The 23561-nt window shown below is 46.4% G+C and overlaps 1 protein-coding gene across 2 annotated transcripts in view; it reads left to right on the top strand.

Annotated features, from left to right (window-relative positions):
- Positions 1-3875: 3875 nt before the first annotated feature.
- The window catches only part of LOC131479902 (interferon alpha/beta receptor 1-like), a 34164-nt gene continuing 14478 nt past the window's right edge, over positions 3876-23561 (top strand). For both annotated transcript variants that reach the window (XM_058661698.1, XM_058661697.1), the window contains exons 1-3: positions 3876-4056; positions 14694-14817; positions 21006-21184. In XM_058661698.1, the coding sequence (XP_058517681.1) occupies positions 3915-4056; positions 14694-14817; positions 21006-21184 (445 nt within the window). In that variant the 5' untranslated portion in view covers positions 3876-3914. The remainder of the gene's footprint in view (positions 4057-14693; positions 14818-21005; positions 21185-23561) is intronic.

Raw genomic sequence — 23561 nt, 5'->3', positions numbered from 1 at the left:
AGGGGTGCTGCAGATTGCCCAGAAAAAGGCTCTGGTGGTGTACTAGCGTGGGAACACCTGAAGGTATGTTTGAAAAGAAGGAATGATTTCTGGGGATTTCCGTGCACTGTGTCACTGCGTTTGCAGTTAATGCAAGGAGGCTGAAATGGAGAGATTTGTAGGGGAAAACCGGAGGATATCTGGGATCCAGCTGGCAAATAAAATGATTGGTACTGAGGGAGGCCATGCCAATGAGAAAGCTACACTCACTGGCCTGCATGGGACCTGCGGTTGGAAACAGGCATGGTAGGAAAACTTGGGACCTGTACTACAAGGCTGCAGATCCTGCTAAGGGAAACAACATGGCTGCGGGCAGCATCTGTGTGAGCTGGATCTTCAGGCAGGCCAGGCTGGGCTAGACCATAACACATTATGGCACTCATGAGAGCCAAGATAGTTTGTGGCCCATGACTGACTGGCCTAGACTACAATCCCCATCAAGAAGAGCTGACACTGTCACAGGCCATGCCAGGCTGGGATGATGCACACACCAACACATGCAAGACCCAGGGATGGGAAGACTGATAGGGGAAATCTAGGGAATCCCCAACAGGACTATAATTCCCACTGGCGAGTGCAAAAACCAGGGCTCTGCATCAAACACTCTCAACAAAGCTGAAACACCCAGTGGCATGTGTGTGGGCTGGCTCAGGGGGAGGGTCAAATTAGGTTAGACTCAAACACCCACTGATGCTTACAAGAACCAGAATGGGTGTGAGACAAGCAGACTAGGACATGGTACATGCTCGTGAGCAAGCCAGACCAAGCTGGGCTCTTACAATACCTCTTGGCATATGTATAAGCTGTTCTGGGGGCAGGCTGTGTGATCCAGTCCACAGCACACACTAGCATGAGCAAGAGTCAGGACAGGGTACAGGCTGGGTCCAGCTGGATTGCAACACCAACCAGTTCACATAAGCACTAATGCTGTGCAGTAGGCCAGGCTGGGCTGGGCTGCACTGCTGCACCGGCTTGCAAGAGCTGGACGAGGGATAGACTACCTTCAGCCAGGCTGCAGCTCCTGATGGCAAATGCCAACACTGAGGGCAGCCCATCTCAACCTGAACTGCAGCCAACTGCTGGCACATGCAAAACTTAGGGGTGGGAGGGAACCTAATAGGGGAACCACAGGGACTCCCCTGCTGGCCTGCTGCTTCCACAGATGAGCATGAGAGCTGAGACCAGGAGCAGGCCAGGAGCAGCCAGGCTGCTGCAGCCGCTGGCATGCATGAGAGCCAGAATGGGTGTGGGTCACCTGAGCTGTGCCTCAGCACCAGCGGAAAAATGCCAGGACCAAGTGCAAGTCATGTGAAGCTGATCCAGAGCTGAGTCCATGCCTGGCAGGGGAACTGTGGACACTTTCCTGCTAGGCTGTACCTACCACTGGTAAACACAAGAACCAGGACTGAGGGCAGGCCAGGCTAGACAAGGGGATGACACCTGTTCACAAAGATGAGAGCTGAATCTAGGGGCAGGATGGGCTGACCAACTCACAACACCTACTGGTGTGCATGAGAGCCAGTTGGGATGCGGGCAGCAGATGCTGGCACACACAAAAACTGGGGCTAGACACCTGGTGGGAGATATTGGGGACTGCCCCAACCAGGCCACAGCACCCACTGGTATGTGAGAGGACCAGGCCAGTGGTGGGCTGGCTGGGCTCTCCACAGCACCTGTCAGTTCACATGAGGTAACAAACTGGGGCAGGACTGACCAGACAGCTGCATTCACCCCCATATGTGTATTGGCTGGTGCAGGTGACAATACTGAACCTGACCCTGCACTGGCTGGTCCAGGCCAGAGTCAAGTCTGAGGTCACCCAAGGAGAGGTTTCTTGGGGTACTCCCCAACTGGACCAATGCACTCACATTCCCAGCCACAGGAAAAAAAATCACAGGATATGTAGTTCAACCTTGGAGTATGCCGCCTCAGACAGCCACCTCAGTTGCTGATACCTGTGCAGTGGACAGCATGCCCAGATGCAAACAGAGGACATGACAGCCAGCTCTTCTAGGCCTGCAGGGCCTCCTCAGCAAGTGCCTCCTCAGAGGGTGGAAAGCAGAACAGGTTGGACAACGCTCCAGCCAAGCTTCGCAGCATGTTTTTGAGTCTGTGGCTGCACTGAGGTGGATTTTGTCAAACAACAGTTCTGGGAAAGATATTTTCAACCCACAAGCAATGAAACCAACAACTAACAACTTCTCACAACTATCCAAGCCATTGCAGGAACACCCTCAGAACACTCTGCCCTACAGCGAGCTTTCCAATGTCTGGTTCCCCATTCCCTGGTGCTGTGATGTAGTTGGACAGCAAGAGGCAGCCCTCTCCCCTTCCTCCCTTGTGGACACAGGAGGAAATAACAATTGAAACATGTGTCCCACCCACCTATCTCCATGCCTGACCCTCCCCACCCTAATCAGAGGTCCATCAACTATGTAAACAACACTAAACAGAACGTTTTAGAATATTTTTTAAGAGGCCAAAGTATGCCACCCAGCCTGATAATACCGGACAATAAAAGCTTACCAGTCTTCTCCCAAGGAGCACACGTTCAGGGAATCTTTTTTGCGCAGCACCTAGTAGGAACATCCTGGGAGGGAGTCTACCTGCTTCCCACTCTGCAAGCCCTTGGTCCAAGAGAAGAGGGAGGCGTGGAAAGCAAAAGGGTGGAGCTGGACCCAGTTCCCTTCAAACAAACAAAGAAACCTCCTAAGTAGGTATTCTTTATCCGATTTTCCTTGGAGAGGTGCCCACCAGGGATGCCCCATTTAACCTTGCTATTATTGCACACCCGTCTTGGACAAAGAACCTCTATTCCACTTGCCTCCGCTATTTTAAGCTTATTGTTCTAAATATTACACGTGCAAACTGCTCCGACTAGTTGGCAAGCACAGCTTTGGGGCAGCAGGAAATGGGCATTTTCCATAGAAGCCTGAAGGCAACAGGCCGTTGGAAAGCCTTTTATGCTTCACATGTTTTTCCTCTTTCTTAGATTTTTCTTTGAAAGGCGGGGTTAGAGGATCTTTGGCTCCCTCCGCAGGCTAGGTGTCCTCCGAGCTGGCCCGCCCAGAGAGGCCTCCTCAGCCCGGGTGCCCAGGGATCTCAGCCTGGAGCACTCGGTACCTGGACTTGCCGGGTCCTCGCCCACGCCAGACCACAGCGGGAAGCCGAGGGCGGAGGCCGGCCCCAGCGCCTGCGCAGGCGCACTGCCAGCGCGCGGCGTTGCTGTGAGGAGTCCGGCCCTCAGGCTGGGTGCGGACTTTCGAGAACAGGAGGCCGAGGCCCAACTAGGTGGTTCCTGGCGCGAGAGGAGCTGCGAGCGACACAGGGTCGGAACGCTCCACCGAGTGCGCCTGCGCCGGAGTGAACAGAGATGGGGCCGGGCGCACGCCAAGTTGGGAAGGCTCACGGCAGGGGCGGGCCAAGAGGATGGGACACCCGTGGGTGCAGAGCTTTGCGAGGGGCGGAGCCTGCTCCGAGGACTGAGCGCTGGCGGGAGGGGGGGCGGTCCCTGCGGCCGAGTTCCTGCGGAGGGGCGGGGCGCTCGTCGGGGGTGGGGCCTAGAGGAAAGTTCTCTGAGTCTGGGGCTTTCGTGGGGGCGGGGCGCAGTGCTGTCAGGGTGGGGTTTCGGACCGTATGGGCCCTCCCTGGGGATGGGGAGTTGGCGCTGAGGGCGCGGCCCCTGAGGGGCAAAACGGGTGGAGCAGAGCGCTCAGGGCTGTTGTGCTTTGAGGCGTGGCGGAACGCTCGCCAGGGGCGTGGCCTCGGGAGCGGTGGGCGGCGGGGTCTAGGCGGCAGGATGCTCAGAGAGGAAGCACCAGAGCCGGCTAGGCCTGTGAGCGCCCCAGCGTTGCCTGGGATGGCTGCTTGTGCTCATGTCTCCCCACGGTCGGCCTGAGGTGACCGAGGATGTGACCGGCGGTGCCGGTGGCGGCTGGCGGACGATGCTCCCCCTCCTCGGCGCCACGACGCTGGTGCTGGTCGTCGGGACACCGTGGGTGTCGCCCGCAGCCGCAGGTGGGCACGAGCCGGGAGGTTTGGGCTTGGGACGGGAGCGGCAGAGGCCTCGGCCGATGGCGGTGGCGGTGGGGACAGACGTGTTCCCTGGGCGGCCTTTCTGCTCGCGTGGGCCGCAGTGCACGCCTGGCTTCCACATCCGAGCGGACAAAGAGGGGTTCAGTTGATACCCACGGCGTCCTGGGGCGTCGTCCTGGGCCTGGAGCCCCTTGCGAGAGCTTCAAGTCATCTTTCAGCTCCACTGGCCCGTTTTGATGAAAACAAGGCGTTCCTTCGGGGTAGTGGACAGTTGCCCAGTGCCTTGGGGGAGGAAAGGGGTGGGTGCTGCAAGGGTTTGTCCGCCCTGAATACTTACTAATTGAGAGGATAAACCCAGAGGGAGCCGCCTGCTCTCTTTGGTTGCCACTCTTCACCCTGTAACCCTGAGGCAGGAGGGGAACCGCCAACTCTCCCTGCATTCAGACCTGGGCACGGGGAGGGGCCCCTGGGGAAGTTCGTGTCCAGTCCCAGCCCACCAGGACTGCAGGTCACTGAGCTGCCAGTAACTTCCACACGGGTGTCTGTGAGGCAACCCCTGCACCTGTGCGGTGGGTCATACCTGATACCCTACTTCCCTCCTTTCGGGGAGCAGGGAATGTGCTTAATGTCCCAGTGCTCTTTGGTCGTGTCCTTGCAGCCTTTGGTGTGTGAAATTCTCGTTTTGCCTTAAGGTTGAAAAATAAATTGCAGCAGAATTCTGATATAACACTGACATCGCAGGGGGATGTGCAGGAGAACTAATGAAGCGACATTACCAGGCAGTTAGCCTGTCTTGAGCTTTAACTCTAGTTGTTCGTTGGTATATGTTCAGTTAGTGTCCTGCTTTAACGATAAGGAAACCATACACATTCATTAAGGTTTCACAACCACTGTAGACAAGAGGGGACCAAGACACTCAGATTTTATGACTTCACCTAAAGCCACATAAGTGGCCCTTGGCTGAATCGAAAAATGGAACCCTAAAAATCTGGCTTCGGAGCCTTGGGACTCAGCCAGATCAAACTGTTGCCGTAAGAATTTAAATCCTTATTTCCCCACCCCTGTGCTAAGGGCCTCTTGATCCCTTATCTTTCAATTTACTATTTTTTCCCAGAAGAATAGTAACATTCATAAGTAAATGAAATGTAAAGCCAAACTTAAGATTGAAATGTTGTTCTGCCTATCAAAAGTCACAAAAATGCTAATAGTTTTAACCTGGTAAATTAGCTTTTGGACCCTAGACTTAGAAGGCTATCAAACAGGGCAGGAAAATATATCCGTATGTATGTGGCTGTATGTGTTTAGATTTACATCAGCCCTGAAAAGATAGTAAACGCTTGCATATTATCAGCATACATACAAAAGGTTGCAAACAGCCAGAAGAGTGTTTGTTCAATTAAACACCATCTATACACCTTCTGTGTTTAAGAGGTGACATGAACTGTTAGAAGGATATTGCTAATGTAATATAATGCAGTGAAGCATGTGAGAACTACATACAGATGAATAACTCTATTTCCAAGTGCCTGTCTCTCACTTATTTGTTGATTTCCCAAATTCCAAATGCCTCGCTCCAAAATCTCATTTCTTGAGCACTTTGAAGGATTGCATCCTTGTGGAAATCCCTTGGCTCTGCCTCATCCAATTTCCTGTATCTCAAGACACAGAATCACCAGATTTGATTATTCTAGACAGCATATTATAAATGTTGCGCATGCAATCAGATCTTTGTTGATCCCTATTAGCCCAACTGCTTCCCTTTGGCTGCATAAAACCTGTAAATCCCAACACATGGGATGTATTCCAGGAAAACACAGTTAAGAAAAATGAGCAGCAGACGTAAAGGGTGCCAAAAGACAGGCAAGGAAGCAGGCAGATCGAATACTGGAGAAAGTGCAGTTTGTTGGAGATCCACACAAGTGTGGTGAGGGTGCCACAAGACCAGAGGTCCCCTGTGTCCTGTAGCCAGACAAATGTGGCTGTCTGCCAACCAAAATGGGCCCCTTTTTGTCAAAGAGCAGTAAGGTCACCAAACACCTTCCAGGTGTTAAACCCTCCTGCCCACACTCTCCAAAGGCGCTGCTAACAAGTCTGCTTCTCAGGGGCTTCCTGTATGCATAGCAGAGTCAGTGAGGCAGGCCAGTTTTAGCTCACATACTTTTATGTAAGGAGGCGAAGGTTATATCAAGCAGAATGCATATTGGGCTAGGAAAACAAGGGGATGTCGTCTTGTTCGGGCATAAAGATTCAGCGGATTGGAATATGAAACAAAATGCTGAGGGGAGGAAGACTTAATGAACGCCTCAAGTTTATTATTTTTTTCCAGAAACCCCTTTCTCAGGTATTCCTCCTTTGCCCCGATTGGTGGAAATGTGTGAAAGGGAGGTTCTTGTCTTAGCAAAGGAAAGAATTCATTCGTGAGACAGTTACTCCCTGTCAGAATGGGCCAACACCTCTTCAGACAGATGGAATTTGAGAAGTGTGTCTGGCCTTTCACACTGGGGTCAGCAAGGTCACATAGTTCAGTGAGGAGAACATAGCTGGCAAGCCAGGTATCTCCGTGTCATCTCAACAAAGAACTGAGAAAGCTGAGTGCTGCAATACACCTTGTTGGACAGGCCGTGGGGCATCTCAGGGGAGACTGAGCGCAGTCTGTATTCAGACCAGGGCTTTCAAGGCAAGGGGTCCAGTGCTGCCTGTCTGTCTCCTTCCTTCTTCCCTCTTCTCCTGGACAAAGGAGAAATAGGTGAAGTTCCTCCCAAGAGTTTATTTCCTGTCGTGTAGACTGGGTAGCCCATTGGCCCAAGGGAGAGAGGACTCCGTTCGGGTACCTTCTTCCATGTGGGGGAAGACTGGGACCATCTCTTTAAGTTACCGGGTTGTGGGCAGAACTTGGCCATGGGAAATACTGGGCTGCTTCCAAGGCTTCCTGCCCTGATGCCTTGCTTTCCTCAGGCCTCTCTCACACACATCCGCTAATTTCTGCCTTCCTACCTGGCACCCCACACCAAGTATCCAATTAGAAAGTAGAAGAAACCATCCCTATAAAGAAAGATCTGGACAAGGGATGCTGGGGTAGAGAAGTCTTTTTAGAGGCATGGTGGTTGTCCTGAGGCAGAAGTCAAAAGCTAGAAATATTCAGGAGCCAGAGATAAATTTAAAAGCTTATCTTTCAGAGTTTGAGCTTGTCAAAATGAATGACAGAGCCTTTGTGAAGTTTAAGTTTGCTGGATGCAGCATTCTAACGAATAGTACTCTTAAGAATTGCAATGAAATCCAAGGTTCAATAGCCACTACCCTTCAGCAACTTGAAAAATGGGTGGAAGTTTGTGCTCAACACCAAGAGGCAGCACTTTTAAAAATACATCATTTTTGTAGATCCCAGGAATCTGGCAGGATAAGGAACATGTGGAGTATCTCCCACCTAGACCCTAGCTGCCTTGGCAGAAGGGTCTGCCCAATGTAACTGAGAACTTTATTGAAGGTTTCTAACCCCAAGGAAGGGCTTTGTCAGTAAACTGTACTTATTTGTGGTCAACTTCAGCCCTTAGCACAGTGGTGGCTTCCTGTCTCCCGCTTTCTGGCTCTGGGTAGGCCTTCCTGCAATGATTCCTGGAGGGATCTATCTCAGCTCACAGGAGCCAGGTAGGCAGCGACACGCCCATTATCTAAGTGTCTGGGAGTAATGATTGCTGCTTCTGGCTGTTGTCACTTGCCCCTCCCACCCCCTTTTGCTGGGAGCTCTTCCCCCCCACTAGGTGACTTCTAGGAGATCTGAAGGTCTGACAGCCTTTCTCCCCCTTCCCTCCTATCTCTTCATTTTTCTTCTGTTTCATTTTTAAATCATTATTATTATCATGTTATGATACAATTCTATAGATCCTGAGATTTCCCTTATACCCTTCCCAATTCCCTCCCCCATCACTGAGTTCCCCTGTATTATTACTATAGTATAGTTGTTCATAAACAGTCATATATCCATCATTGCAGGCATGGACAATGGCAGAGAGTCCAACATCCTATTGTCAAGATATAGTAAACAGTTTCATTTGGAGTCCATGTTTAGTCTGGAAGTAAAAATGCATACTACAGTGTATCCTCACATCTGAATATGGTAATCTCCATTACAGTTACTATACATCTGCTTAAATGAAGAGCCACAATACAAAATCAACAACAACAAGAAAAATTGAAATTTACAGTGCCATGAAGTTAAGCAAAATGCTACTAGATATGATAGTCTCCATTACACAATTACCATACATCCCCTTAAATGAAAAGCCACAAAACAAAATCACCAACAGGAAAAGAAATTAATACCATGAAGTTTAATAATATGCTACTGAATGACTAATGTGGAAGAAATAAAAAAGGAAAATCAGCCTTCTTGAAGAAAATGATGCTACTGTGTGATCTATGAGTGATTGAATTTGACAAAAAAAAAAAGTGTTTTGGAGAGATGAAACTAACAAAAAAATCAAACTCCATGTGATATAGTTTCCACTGATCTTTGTTGGTGAGATATGTCTCCTGTAGGCAACAAATAGATGGGTTTTGTTTTTTTAATACAATCTACTTACCTACATTGTTTGTTTGATGAGCTTAAGCCATTTACATTCAAGGTTAATATGTATGGGTGGTACGATTAGGTCCTGTCATTTTAGCAATGGGTTGTTTATTGATTTAGTCTTTTCTTGTTACTTTGCTGGGATGTTTTTCACATTTACCTTTGGTTTTGGTGGGTGCTATTCCTCTTCTCTGTGAAGAGAACATCTTTAAGTATCCATTGTAGGGTAGATTTAGAAGAGGCAAATTCTTTGAATGTTTCTTTACTGTGGACAAATTTTATTTCATTTTCAAAGACAAAGGAAAGTTTTGCTGAGTACGTTGTCCTGGGCCAACAATTTTTTGCCTTTAGAATTTAGAATATGTCACTCCATTCTCTTTTGCCCTGTAGAGTCTGCTGTGAGAGGTCTCCTGTAAGTTTAGTTGCCATTCCTTTATATGTCAATTGATTTTTTTTCTCACGAGCACATCCAAGGATCTTTTCCTTATGTTAGATTGAAGAGAGCTTGACTATCATGTGTTGTGGTGAATATCGTTTTTGGTCAACCCTGATGGGAGTTTTATGCTCCTCTTGGATGTTGTTTCCCAATTCTTTCTCTAGATTAAGGAAATTTTCCCTTATTATTTCATTGAATACACCTTTAATCCCATTTTCTCTTCTGGAACTCCTATAATTCTTATATTTGGCTTTCTAATAGTGTCTACAATTCTCTTTCTATGAAAATACTTTTTTTAGATTGATCCAGTTCTGCTTCCAGCTTTTTGTTTGTTTCCCCTTGAAGACGGCAAATATCCTCTAATTTTGAGATTCTTTCTTTTGCATCCTTCATTCTATTATGGAGACTCTCCACTGTATTCTACTTACTGTCTAAAAGTGAGGGTAGAGCTAACTGAATACAGCAGAGAGGGCGTCTACAGCCCCGTGGACTGTGCGACGACCAAAGGTGAGGAGGAGGCCTCTCTTCACGTCCATAGCTCAGGGACGGGCCTGATGGCAGTGTCACCATTTCCCCCATAACTGCTGAGATTCTTATGACGGGTTAGTAGACATTCAAACAAAACCATTGTTTAGCTTGCACATAACCCAATGTGTTAGGAGATTTTTGTCTCAAGTAAATAGCAATGAAAATGAATTTTGTTTAGATTTCCAGATGTTTCCTAAAGGCAGAAATTGGTTTTATTGGTACAGAATCCATAGAAAGGGGCAGATAATTCCTTCCAGAAAGCAGCCCTCTACAAGTGAAATGTTAAAATATGCCAGCATCTCTATATTGGTGCCATCATTCCAATAATTTAGGTCCACAGTGGCAGCTGGATTTTTTCTGTTGTAAGTCTAATGTGCTTTTATTTTTTTTAACATTGTATTATTATTATTATCATCTTATGATACAATTCCATAGGCTCCTGGCATTTTCTTATCCACTCCCCAATTTCCTCGCCACAATTTAGTTCATCTATAACATTACTAAAATATAGTTCTTCATACACAGTCATATGTCCATCATTGTGGGCATGGACAATGGCAGACAGTCCAGAATCCTATTGTCAAGATATAGTGAACGGTTTCATTGTAAGTCCATCTTTGTCTGGAAGTAGAAATGCAAGCTACATTGTATACTCACATCTGGATGTTAATATCCATTTCACAGCTACTGTACATCCCCTCAAATGAAAAGTCATAATACAAAGTCAAGAATAGAGAGAAAAATAGAAATTTACAATGCCATGAAGTTAAATGACATGTTACTAGATATGACAGTCTCCATTACACAGCTACTATACATCCCCTTAAATGAAAAACCACAAAACAAAATCAACATCAGGGATAAAAAAGAAATTAAGAACACCATGAACTTAAATAACATGCTACTAAATGATTAATGTGTAGCTGAAGAAATGAAAATCAAGAACTTTCTTGAAGAAAATGATGCTACTGTATGATCTACGAGTCATTGAATGACTTAATCAGAAGAAAGTGTTTTGAAGAGATGAAACTAACAGAAAACAACAAAACCCATGCGATATAGTTTCTGCTGATTTTTGTTGGTGAAGTATGTCTCCTCCAGAAACTAAATAGATGGGTTTTGTTTTTTAATCCACTCTACTAATCCATGGCGTTTGATTGAGCTTAAACCATTTACATTCAGAGATTAATATACATGGGCGTTACTTTGGTCCTGTCATTTTAGGAATGGGTTGTTCATTGGTTTAGTCTTCTATTGTCTTTTTACTGGGCTGTTCTTCCCATTTGCCTTTGGTTTTCATGGGTGCTATTCCTCTTCTCTGTGAAGAGAACACAGGTTTGAAAGAGGCAAATTCTTTGAACTTTACTGTGGAAGAATTTTATTTCATTTTCAAAAACAAAAGAAAGCTTTGCTGGATATGTTATCCTAGGCCAAAAATTTTTTTTTTAATATGGAATATGTCACTCCATTCTCTTCTTGCCTGTAGAGTTTCCTGTGAGAGATCTCCTGTGAGTTTAATTGGCATTCCTTTATATGTCAATTGATTTTTTTCATGTGCACATTTAGGGATCTTTTCCTTATGTTCAATTGAAGGGAGCTTGAAGAGCATGTGTCTTGGTGAAGATCGCTTTTGATCAAGCCTGTTGGGAGTTCTGTGCCCCTCCTGGATCTTGTTTCCCAATTCTTTCTCTAGATTAGGGACATTTTCCTTTATTATTTCATTAAATACATTTGCAAACTCAGCTTCTCTTTCTGCACCTTCTGGGACTCCCATAACTCTTATATTTGGCCTCTTAATAGTGTCTTTCAATTCTTGAATCCTTTTTTTGGCCTGATCCAGCTCTGCTTCCAGCTTTTTGTTTGCTTCCCCCTGATGACAGGAAATATCTTCCAATTCTGAGATTCTTTTCTTCTGCTTGCTTCATTCTATTTTGGAGACTCTCCATTGTGCTTTTAATTTGCTCTACTGTGTTCTTAATTTCTGACATATCAGCCTTGATTTGCTTTATTGCTTCCTTAAATTCTTTGACCTCTTGTATGTGCTTCTCATTGTTGATCAGAAGCTTTAAAATGAGTCTTATGAATTCTGTGTGCCCCATTTTCTCGATGTCTTCCTCAGTTAACTCTGAGGTTGGCATAGGGTTTTGCTCCTTTGCAGGGAAGTCTTCAGTAATATTCATTGTGCCTTTGTCTCTTCTTTTGCTCTTGGTCATTGTACTTCTGGTTAGCAGAGTCTTCTCCTTGGGGCAGGTTTCTAACCTCTGTCACCCGCAAGTCTACAGTTTGATTTTACTTATTGCAGTTGGTACATGGCTTTTTGTTTGCAACCTCTGGTGCCACTCCCTCCAAGAGTTTCAGGTCTGGGTTCTTATGTTAGATTTCCACTGTGCTCTCCATAGCCCCAGCTCCTGGTTCAACAGTCTCCACCTCCTGTGAAACTGTGCTGAGGCTGCACCATTGTCTCTGCAACCTTTCTCGCACTTCTGGTTGGAGCAGGACCCAGGTTTAGGGAGCCAACAGGTATCCTATATAGCTAGGGTGTTGGTGGTGCTGATCTTGCAGGAACCTGTTGGCCATTAGGTCTGGGTGCTACATGGACCTATTTTGACCTGTATGATGCCATAGTGGGTATTATTTTCCTGCGAGACCAGCACAATGTACTGAGCTCAGTGAGTTTCACTCTCTGCTCTGTGCACAACTCACTGTTGTCCTTTACAATCTTAAAATCTTTGTCATACAATACAAAATTGCACCCGATGTGCCACTACTAGACTTTTGCTGGCCTTCAGGTCTGAGGGATACCCATAACTGTCTTTGGTGGAATCTGTAGGATGCCACATTGTTCTAATTCACTGACCCCGAAATGAGTTCATTCTCAGCTCAGTGCATACACTGTAGTGTTCCATAGCCTTTGCCTCTTTAAACAAAATGGTGCCCGATATAGCTCTAGGGCATGGACTGCGCTTTGAAATCCATCCTATTTCCCCAGTGCCCATTTGGGACCTGCCTCTCTCTCTCTCTACCCCTGGTTAAATAAAACAAACCGGCGAGATGCATGGTTTTTTGTCTGGGTTTACCTCCTGAGCTTCCAGTGAAACCCTTCCCACCTTGTTGTTGGTGGAGTTCTGGCTGCTGCTGGAGTTCATATGACCATTCACTGAATGCTGCTGGGGTATAGGTCATTGCAATACCGAACCGTAGTATCTGCTGCTTTCAGTGTCTGTCAGACTCCGTAACCCCACTGCTGTTGTTTTCTCTTCTCCTGGTTCCTGGAAAGTGCCCTCTCTGCTTCACACTGGGTAATGTTTCTCCATCATTTAAACGTGTCCTTACACTGTGCTGCCATCTTGATTCTCCTTCTTTTTCATTATGGACCCAGACATTTCAGATTTGAAGAACAACTGCTTATGCAGAGAAAATTAGAAAGTGATGGGGCATACTCAGGGCGGGACTCAGAAGAGACTACAGAGTTTACACTTCAAACCAGTTACTTGGCACTGACAGCTTACAGTAGTCTTTAAAATTAATCATATTAACACAAAAGAAAACCCAGCAACCTATGGGGAAGAGGGAGAATCTGATCTCTGGAGTACATTATTAGATCATAAGACACACACAGAAAATAGGAAGGAGCACCCATTTAAAGGGGAAAAAGAACAAAACAGTGAGAGAAAATTATAAATTCACTCTGAAAAAGACTTTAATGGCTCACCGATTAGGGAAAGACTTTAGAATAGTTGTCTTAAGTTGCCCAAACAATGGCAGGAAGTTAAGCTGCCGCTTGGGACTTGCACCACATCTGATGCAGTAGTGCCTGGTTCCTGTCCTGGCTGCTGTGCTTGACTTCCGGCTTCCAGCTGATGTACTTGGAGATAGCAAGCTGATGGCTGACATACTTGAGTTCATGCTGCCCACATGAGAGATCCAGGTATTGCTGTGGCTTACAAGGTACTTGCAGTCCATACAGATAAATAATTCAACTCCACCAAGTCCTTTTCGGTGTTCCTGAAGGACGTGGCTGACACAGTCGTTCCTGCTCCTGTCCAGTTGGAAACCACATCTGTTTGGTTATCTATCAGAGTATAAGAAACATCACTCAAAATTGATTATGAAGCCAAACTCAGACTGTTGCACAGTTGAACTATGTGTCAGTAACATGCCAGAGATCAAAGGAAAATTCAAGTTTTTTATAAAGACAGGTTTTTCTTCCCCTTTGGTTAAAATACAGTTTCTTTAATTTAAAAAAAATATTTATTTATTTTTTCTCAAAGGCAAATTTTACAGAAAGAGAAAGAAGAACTTTCATCTACTGGTACACTCCCCAAATGGATACAACAGCTGGAGTTAACGCCAATCCAAAACTAGGAGTCAAGACATCCTTCTAGTTCTCCCATGTGGGTGCAGGATCCCAAGGATTTGAACCATCCTCCATTGCCTTTCCAGGTCACAAGCAGGGAGCTAGATCAGAACTGCAACAGCCAGGACAAGAATTGGTATCCATATGGGATGCTGGCACTTGCAGGGGGAGGATTAGCCCATTGACTGGCCCCAAGACAACTTTCTTTGTAGAAGAAAAAACTTAACTTTTGATCAGTTCTGTCAATGCTGAGGTGCAGTTTGGCTCCCTGTAGAGACAGCATTTGTTAGTCTTTGAAAATATACTTTGATGTAAGTAAGTGTATCTATTAAGTGTAACATTCTTTTAAATAAATATTTAAATTTAATTGGAAAGGCAGATTCCAGAGGGAAGGAAAGGCAGAGAAAGATCTTCCATCTGCTGGTTCACTTCCCAAATGACTACAACACCAGAGCTGAGCTGATCCAAAGCCAGGAGCTTCTTCCGGGTCTCCCATGTAGGTGCAGGGTCCCAAGGCTTTGAGCCATCCTCGACTGCTTTCCCAGGCCACAACCAGGGAGCAGAGCAGGCTGGGAAGTGGAACAGCTGGGACACTAACTGACACCCATATGGGATCCCAGTGCTTGTAAGGGCACTAGCCAACTGAGCCATTGCACTGGGCCCAAGAGTAACATTCTTAAAAATAGTTCTACAGTGTATATATAATGATTTTCATCTTTCCATCCCTGTAGATGAACATCAGCTGGAATCTCCCCACCATGTACAAGTTTACATCATAGATGACAACTTTACCCTGAAGTGGAACAGGAGCAACGAGGCCATCCCAAACGTGACTTTTTCAGCAGATTATCAAACGTAGGTAACTGCTCATTCATGTGCCAGAATGATCTGAATAACCCTTAGGATACTGTCATCATAGTGCTTTGTAGATTTGGGAAATATTTGGTTTTGCTATTTCTAAGAAATGTTATGTTTACTTTATGTTGTGTTTATAACATCATTTTTACAAACAGACCCAGTCAAATTCATCTCTTTTTTTGTGACATTTATCTATGTATGTATGTATGTAGTTGGAAGGCAGAGTTAGAAAGACAGAGAGAGCTATAGAGAGAGATCTTCCATCCACTGGTTCATTCTTCAGGTGACCACAGTGACTTAGCTGAGTTAGATCAAAGCCCTGCACCAGAAGCTTCTTCTGGGTCTCCCACACGGGTGCAGGGTCCCAAACCTTTGGTCCGTCTTCTACTGCCTTCCCAGACCACAAGCAAGGACCTGGATGGGAAGTGGAGCAGTCGGGACACAAAGGGGCACCCATATGTGATCCTGGTGCACGCAAGGCGAGGATTAACCACAAGGCTCTCTCATCAGGCCTAGTAGACTGCTTTCTAATCCACAGCCTTTCCCCTTCCTCTCTGGATGTTGAGCCTCATTCACTGTTGGTATATACTGCAGTCTGAAGTGGAACATATCTGCAAGATGTGGGAGAATATGAACAAAGGCTAGCTGAGGTCTTGGAATAGCTGTGGGCCACCTATGCTCAGGATTTCTTCTTGTTTGTTTCCTTGTTTGTTTGTTTGGAATGATTTTTGTTTTATTTTTAATATTGATTACAGAGAGGGAGGCATAGCTTTGTGGGCTTCTGATTAGGGTGGGCAGGGTCAAGGTGTGCAGATAAAAGTTTCATTTCCTGTGTGTGTGTGTGTGTGTGTGTGTGTGTGTGTGTGTGTGTGTGTCTGCCTTTGGTATCCACAGGGGGAGGGTTGGGGGAGATTCATTCCTTGCTGTCATGCTGAGTCAGTGTCTGGGGATGGAGACAGTTTTTTAATGTTACCTTAGAGATCCCCGTGTGGACATGAATATTCCAAGGACCATATTTCAATGGTCATGGTTCTGAGATGTTGTCTACTTTGTTGCCCCAGGGTTGAGAAAATCCTTCCAAGGTGTGTGGGGGTGTGTCGGCTGACCAGCTCTACCTCAGTGCATCCACAGACCTAGATGCTTGCTGCAAAGCTTGGCCAGGAGAGTTGTTTAACATGTTCTGCTTTCCATCTTTTGAGGAGGTGCATGATGTCTTCTGTTGGCTTAGTTGAGCTGGCTGGCTTGTCTTTCACGTGCATCTGGGTATGCTCTCTAATGCACAGGCACCAACAACTGAGGAGGCCTGGTCCTGAAACATGCACAGCAAGGTTGGACCACATATCCTTGTGATTTGCTGAGCCTGTGATTTGAGTGCAGTGTCTGGCTGGGGAGTGCTGCAAGACATCTTGCCTGGGAAGTCCTCAGACTTGGCTCTTGTGTGCCCCAGCTAGCTCAGAGTCAGGTTCAGTCTGTCTCCTCCACCAGCCAGTGCACATGCCGGTGGTTGCAGTTACCTGGTCAGACCTCATCTTTCACACGAGCCAGCAGGTGCTGCAGCCTAGTTGGAGTGACCCCCAATTGTCCTCACTAGACCCACTCTCATTCCCAGTTTCTGCGCATGCCAGCAGGTGTAGCAGCCTAGCCCAGCCTCCAGCCCCCAATCCCAGCCTTTGCATGTGTATGTGTGGGTACTGTGGCCTCCCCCAGCCTAGCCTGCTCCTTGACCTAGTTCTTGCATGCAGCAGCCTGGCTGCAGCCTGGCTCAGCCTGCCACCAACCCCAGCTCTCACTGAACACCTGTCATTGCTGCATCCATCAGACGAGGCCACAAATCTCTTGCCAGACCTGCCCCTCAGCCCCAGTTCTCCCACATGCTGGTGGGTACTGTGGCCCATCCTGACATGGCCTACCTCCTGCCCCAACACTTGCCAGTGACTACTGCAGACCAGCTCTGCCCAGCCTGCCCCTCAGCCCCAGCACGACTTCCACATGCACCAGTGAGCACTGTAACCTATCCCAACCCAGATCACACACATGGGCGGGTTCCTTGACCTTACCCAGACATGCCACCTGGATTCTACTTTCTGAACCACCTCATCTCAGCTCCTTCAGTCACCTGCAGGTATAGTGGCCTGGTCCATGGAAGCTCCCAGCTGTCATTCCACATCTGTCCAACAAGCCCTTGGTAACCCCTATTCCAGTATGTCCCCAGACTCTTCTCTGGGCCATCTGCAGCTCCCCACGCAGCGCTAGGCCACCATGCCAGGTCTGGAATTACTCTCCTTAAACAACTGGTATGGGTAAATGGGGATTACTTCATGAGCCCTGATAGTTATCATTATCCTAAACACAGAGAGCACGTGCTCTGGTACTCTTGTTCCTCCTGTGTTATTAGTCAGTAGCATTATTGTTCTTACTCTGTTCTGTTCTGTTAGCCTTGCCGAGAAGGCAGTGTAGCATTAAGTGCAGTGAGGCAGGGTGCCTGTGTTAAAATCCATCCAGTGGTAGTGACTCCGTGTCTCAGCCCCTTACTTGTTAAGTAGAGGTGATAACCCGGAAGGCCATCTAGAGTTTAGCATCCAAACCAGGATACGTCTGAGAGTGAGAAGAGGCCCATAATATTAAATGAGCTGGAATGTGTGTAAACCAAGACTTCTCGAGGCACTGTGGAATGGGGCACCCAAACAGTAAAGCATCTCAGAAGCTGTACTGAGTGTGGGGTGATTGTATGTGAGGTCCTGAGGAGAGTGAGGGAGTGTGGGTGATTGTGAGGTCCTGAGGAGAGTGAGGGAGTATTGGTGATTGCATATAATTCCTGAGGAGAGTGAGGGGTTCGTTGAAGTGTAATTCAAAACAGCAGCACGGGGCTGGGCACAGTAGCCTACAGCTAAAGTTCACATTGCATGCACTGGGATACCATATGAGTGCCGATACGAATCCTGGCAGCCCCGCTTCCCATTCAACTCTGTGCCTGTGGCCTGGGAAAGCAGTCAAGGACAGTCCAAAGCCTTGGACTCTGCACCCACTTGGAAGATGCAGAAGAGGCTCTGGGCTCCTGGCTCCAGATCGGCTCAACTCCAGCCATTGTGGCCACTTGGGGTGTGAACCAACAGACAGAAGATCTTCCTCTCTGTCTCTGCTTCTTTCTATTTATCTGACTTTACAATATAATTAAATAAATCTTCAGAAAAAAGACAGCAGCAGACAAATGTCTTTAAATACAGTATCCGTGAGAGCTTAGGGCATACATCGCTGGTAGTGATACATAGATGAAGAAATAGGTACAACTGCCAAGCCTAAGGAACATCGGTGTTCGTGATGCGTATATAAGAACTGTCATCACTGTGTGCTTCATGTAGCTTTCAATCTTCCATTCAACCTCTGATGAGTCAATTTTGTGCTGAGCACTCCTTGGAGTGCTAGAATATTTCATTGAACAGGAAAGAGAAAGGTAACTGGGTGAAACCAAAGACTTAACTGCTAAGCCAAACACCCACCTTGGAATTAATGGTTTACAAAATGAATAGTACATTATCTTTGAAATTATATCATCTTCCAGCCTACTGAGGTGAAGTTTAGGGTTCTTTCTTTTTAGAACATAGAAACATAGATATCACTGCAGTAGTTTTCTTGAATGAACAAGTTGATGTGAGAGCCAAGTACGTGCTAGGCAGAACCAGGCTGGACTGTAGCACCCATTGTTTCCAGTGCAAGTCGGGACTGAGACCAGAACCAACCCAGCAATTGCAACCACCAGCTGATCATGGAGAAGGACAGTGCCGGGCCCTGTGCTTGCTAGAACATACAGGAATCTGGTCTGGGAATGCCTCAGAGTTTCTGTTGGTATCTCTCCAATCGAAATGCTGGACTCAGAACCCTAACCAAGAAAAGACAGAAGAAAGAACAAGTCAATCAACCACCTCAGCTATATGTTGGCAGTGAAATACTGGGCAAATGAAGACTCTGACAATCAGTGGATTCTTCAACGACCTCACCGAGCAGGGACTGGCGAAAATGGCAGCGATTCATAACTGGTGAACTATTAAGACCACTTGAGCAAGGATCTCAGAGCATGCCCCACATGCGGGACTTGGGGTGGGTGGGAGACTGGGTGGGGCTTCTTCCTCACTATCCCCCTATACCTCAGATACAAGAGGGAAACAATATGGACACAATGGTCTTACCCACTTCCCTATAGCCCCTGAACCTTTTTACTGTAACTAACTATGTAAAGATTGTCAACAATATAAATAAAAAATTTAAAAATAAATTAAAAAATAAAAAAATAATTATTTATTGGAAAGTGAGAATTAGAGAGAGAGGGAGAAAGACAGTGGGAGAGATCTTTAATCTGCTCGTTCACCCCTCAGATGGCTGCAATGGCCAGGGCTGGGCCATATCAAAGCCAGAGTGGGACCTTCATCTAGTTCTCCATAAGAGAGTGGGTGGCAGGGGCCCAAGAACTGGCATCAACCTCCACTGCTTTCCCAGGCCATTAGCAGGGAGCTGGATTGGAAGTGGGGCAGCCAGGACATGAATTGGCGCCCATCTGGGATGCCAGTGGCACAGGGCATCCACTGCACCGGCGCCAGCCCCAGCATTAACCGTTTTGAAGGAGTAAGCGCCTGCTTCACCTGCAGTAGGACAGACACAAATGACAGTACAAGTGGGTTGAAGCAATAGGTTTAAATCTTTGATAAGGCTTTCTGTTACTGTAAGAGTTTCTGGATGTTGAAGAACAGCTGGTGTGGGACAGTGTTTCTGGAACATTTGTTTAAATTCAGGTATTTTTAATACCAGCTAGAAGCTGAGACCTCAGACAAGTGAAGGGCTTAGAGAAACTGGCCAGAAATGAAGTGTTCCCTATTTTCGGTACATGTTTAATAATATTTTAATGTTTCCTTTATAGGATAGACTTGTACTTGGATCCATGCAAAAGTCACTAAATGTCTTCTCTGGTTTCTAATATCTTTCAGTTGTTGCCTACAGACTTTCTGTTTTCAATGCAGTTAGTGATAGAAGTAAATATAAAAGCAAACAACAACAAAAAACCTTCTTAGCAGATGGTGTTTCTGCTGGTTTACAGTCAGTAGGCTTCACATGGGGAAAATGCTGGAAGCTGCCAGGTGTGTTTTCTGGCCCTTACTTCAGCCTCTCCTTCCCCTTGATGCAGCCTGGTTTAAACCCTCCATGCCAACCTTGATTTCTTCATCTATTTGAAGAAGAGGACTCATTTCATGTTTTCTGATTGGCCATGGCACATTGAGGGATAGGTCTGTTATGATTCTAAGTTGGTTCTGGTTTTTTGAAATTCTGGCGGTGTAAGAAAAAGAATCCCAGAGTCCAAGAGGTAGCTGGTTGGTTTGGGAGAAGCCGAGGAAACCCTGAAACCACCCTCAATAGGAGGGTGGCTGAGGACAGGTCTGAGTGCCCAGGAGGCACTCCGAAGGCAATCGTCAGACCCCACTGTGGGGATGGCAGTAAGGAAGACAAGACCCAGAATCACGAAGTAATTTGCCAAAAGTCACACAAAGATGTAACCCAAACCAGCATGAAATCTACCTTGGCCTTATGGGCCATCTGCTTCCTTCAGATCCTCTTGGAACAAACTGTTAGGCAGAGCTGTATTAAAAACTATGTAGGGCTGGCATTGTTTTCTAGTGGGTTAAGCCACTGCCTGCAAGTGCTGGCATCTCGTATGAGCTCTGGTTCCTGGCCCAACTCTCCCACTTCCAATCTCGCTCCCTGCTACTGTCCTGGGAGGGCAGCAGAAGACAGCCCAGGTGTTTGAACCCCTACTCCCAACATGGGAGACCCTAAAGGGGTTCCTGGCTCCTGCCTTCAGCCTGGCCCAGCACTGACTTGCAAACATTTGGGGAGTGAACCTGCAGACACAAAATCTGATTCTCTCTCCCTCTCTCTCTCTCTCTCTTTCTGTAACTCTGCCTTTCAAAGAAATAAGTAAATACTCAGAGGGAAAAGAAACCTGTGTGTCTTAATCATTCCATTTTACAAGTAACCCTGAAATTGTGTGAAAGGGTATGTACTAAAATGTCAACAGAACATTAACTCAAGTAAAGAGATAACCATGTAAACAAGCTTCATAGCAGTAAATGAGACGTGTATTTGACACTGTTGCTCTGAAACACTTGCTCCTTTGTTCATTTGCTTGTTTTGCTTTAAAGGTCTGAGATGAATGACTGGACAGAATTGCCCGGGTGTCAATATATTATGGGTACCTCATGCACCTTTTCCTTGCCCAACGTGAATGTTTTTGATGAAATTAAATTCCGTATAAGAGCAGAGAGAGGCAACAGCACTTCTGCCTGGCATAGTGTGGACTCCTTTATACCATTTCACAAAGGTAAGACACAATCACTGGCTGAAGTGTATGGAATCTGTAGTAAACACTGCCAGACCACTTCACTCTCTAAGTATATTCACGTGCATGGTTTAGGAACAAAAAGTCCCTTAAACTTGCAGCCACCTCAGGATATGGCACCATTTCAATGCTTTCTGAGTAGTGATGGTTCTCAAAGCAGGGTCAGTCCTCAAGACCCTTCAGGGTATTTGTAAAAACAAAACTTCTTTCATGATCACTTCTTTTTGTTTGATTCCGTCTTGCATCCATAAGGTCATTTTTCCTAAGGAGACTGTTTAATGTGCGATGGGGTACAGAGTACACAGGTGGTTGTGAAGTCCAACAGTCTTCTTTTTGAATCTAGACTCTCCATAGTTTCTGTTCATGTAGAAACTACTTTTTCTGATGTGTGCAGGTGGGTAGCACAGGAAATGCCCAGCCATGTTCTGACTGGTTAAAGAGCACTGATGGGGAAGGCCTTCTGCAGGTTTCCACCCAGACAAAGAGGAGTCAGGGAGCCCTTAAGAACCTAAGACCCTTCCTGAAGCCCCTCCCCAGTGTCCCTCTGCCCTCAGGGGACACCGCATCTCCCTATCCCCTCCAGAGGTGCTGTCTCCGTCCTTCCTTCTCTTCACTTTCACTGTTCCCAAAGAACATTTCTCCCTTTGAAACTGAAAAAAAGGAAACTACATTTTCTATAATAAATATTTGCTGTGATGTAATGGGTTTATCACTGTTATTTTGAATGAATTCATAACCACTACAAATGTCACAAGGTGTTATGTTTCACATGTTAAATCCCTAAAGACACACACTTTCATGAACAAAAGCTTCTGGGAACCTCAGTAATTTTCAAGTGTAGAGAGGGGGCTGGCATCACAGTGCAGTGAATTAAGCCACTGCTTGCAGAGCCCAGCATCATGTCTGAATCCTAGTTTGAGTCCCGACTGCTGTGTTTCAGATACTGCTGCATTCTAACGTGCTTGGTGAGACAGGAGAAAATGGCCCGAGTGTGTGGACTCCTACCACCCACATGGGAGTCCCAGTTCTTGGCTCCTGGCTTTAGCCTTGCCCAGCCCTGGCTTTGCAGCGTGACCTCACAGACGAAGCTCTCTCTCTCTCCTTCCTCCCAATCTTTTCCTTTTTCTTCTCTTACCTCCTTTTCTTTCCCTCTCTTTTTCTCCCACTCTTCATCCTTCCCATTTACAGTTCACTTACTAACTATGCCTTTCACAAAATTTTTTTTAAAAGAAAAGTAACTGTGACCAAAAAGTTTGAGAACCTCCATCCTTTACCACAATTCCAAAAGGCGTATCCCCTCTCTGTGCTTCCTTTTCCAATTCTTCCCTTTGCTGTCTCAACCCCCATCATTTCACTAGAACTCCTCACAGTCATGGCCGTGATACCCAGTGAATCCCAGCCCTCTGCTTGCTCAGCCTCTCTAGCACCCGTGCGACTGTTACCCACTTTGCCTTCATGCACTCCCTGTCCTGAAGCTCTGAGGCCCTGCCGTCCCCTGGCTCTTTTCCCCATTCTGGTCCTGCCTGCTCTCCTGGTGTTTGTTCTCATTCCTCCAGCCCTCTTACAACTTTCTGTCTCCATGCCCTTGACCCCAGAAACTCAAGGTCCCACCTCATTCCCCCCTCTCCCCTGTGTACGTACCTCACCATTTCTTACCAAAATTTTGGCATTGGTATTGAATGTCATGTCAAATTGTAAATGGTTGGATAAAGCTCTTGGTTCCCTCCATATAATCTTACTCTTCCCACAGTTTTTTCCCTACCTCAGTTACTGATGCTACCTGTTCTTTTGTTCATGTCACATCCTGTCAAGAAATCTGTCCAAGTATTTGATTCTTTTCTCACTTCCTCTGCTACCAGTCTCACACAAAGCCAGTCTCACTCTGGCTTTTCACTTGATTGTCTTTGCTCCTCTTCCTTCCTTGGGAGTGGAGGGGGGAGCTTCCAAGAGTAATTCCGTCCCAGTCTCCACCTCCAGTGCCTTCTCGGGCTCCCTGGCGCTACAGAGTTCTTCCTGTCTTCAGGCTCCCAGCTGTCCCTATCTGATCCAGTCTCCACCTATCCCAGCCAGACTCACCCTTCTACTGTCTGGCTGGCTGTCTATGCCGTTTTAAGTTATATTTCAAATGCTAACTATGTTCCTAATTTACGGGCCTTTCACTTAATCTTCATTGATATGGAATGTAGTTTTCCTTATTTAGGCCTAATCTCCAATGTTTTTCTCAGAGAAACTTTATCTAACCAATTGAACTACAAAATGCTATTCTTTGTACCTTTAAAAAAATTATTTATTTGAAAGGTAGAGTTATATAGAGAGAAACAGAGCAGCTCTCCATCTATTGATTCACTCTGCATGACTG

The sequence above is a fragment of the Ochotona princeps genome, chromosome 3 (genome assembly GCF_030435755.1).
Source record: "Ochotona princeps isolate mOchPri1 chromosome 3, mOchPri1.hap1, whole genome shotgun sequence".
NCBI classification, from domain to species: Eukaryota; Metazoa; Chordata; class Mammalia; order Lagomorpha; family Ochotonidae; genus Ochotona; species Ochotona princeps.
This window is presented reverse-complemented; position numbering and strand designations above follow the sequence as displayed.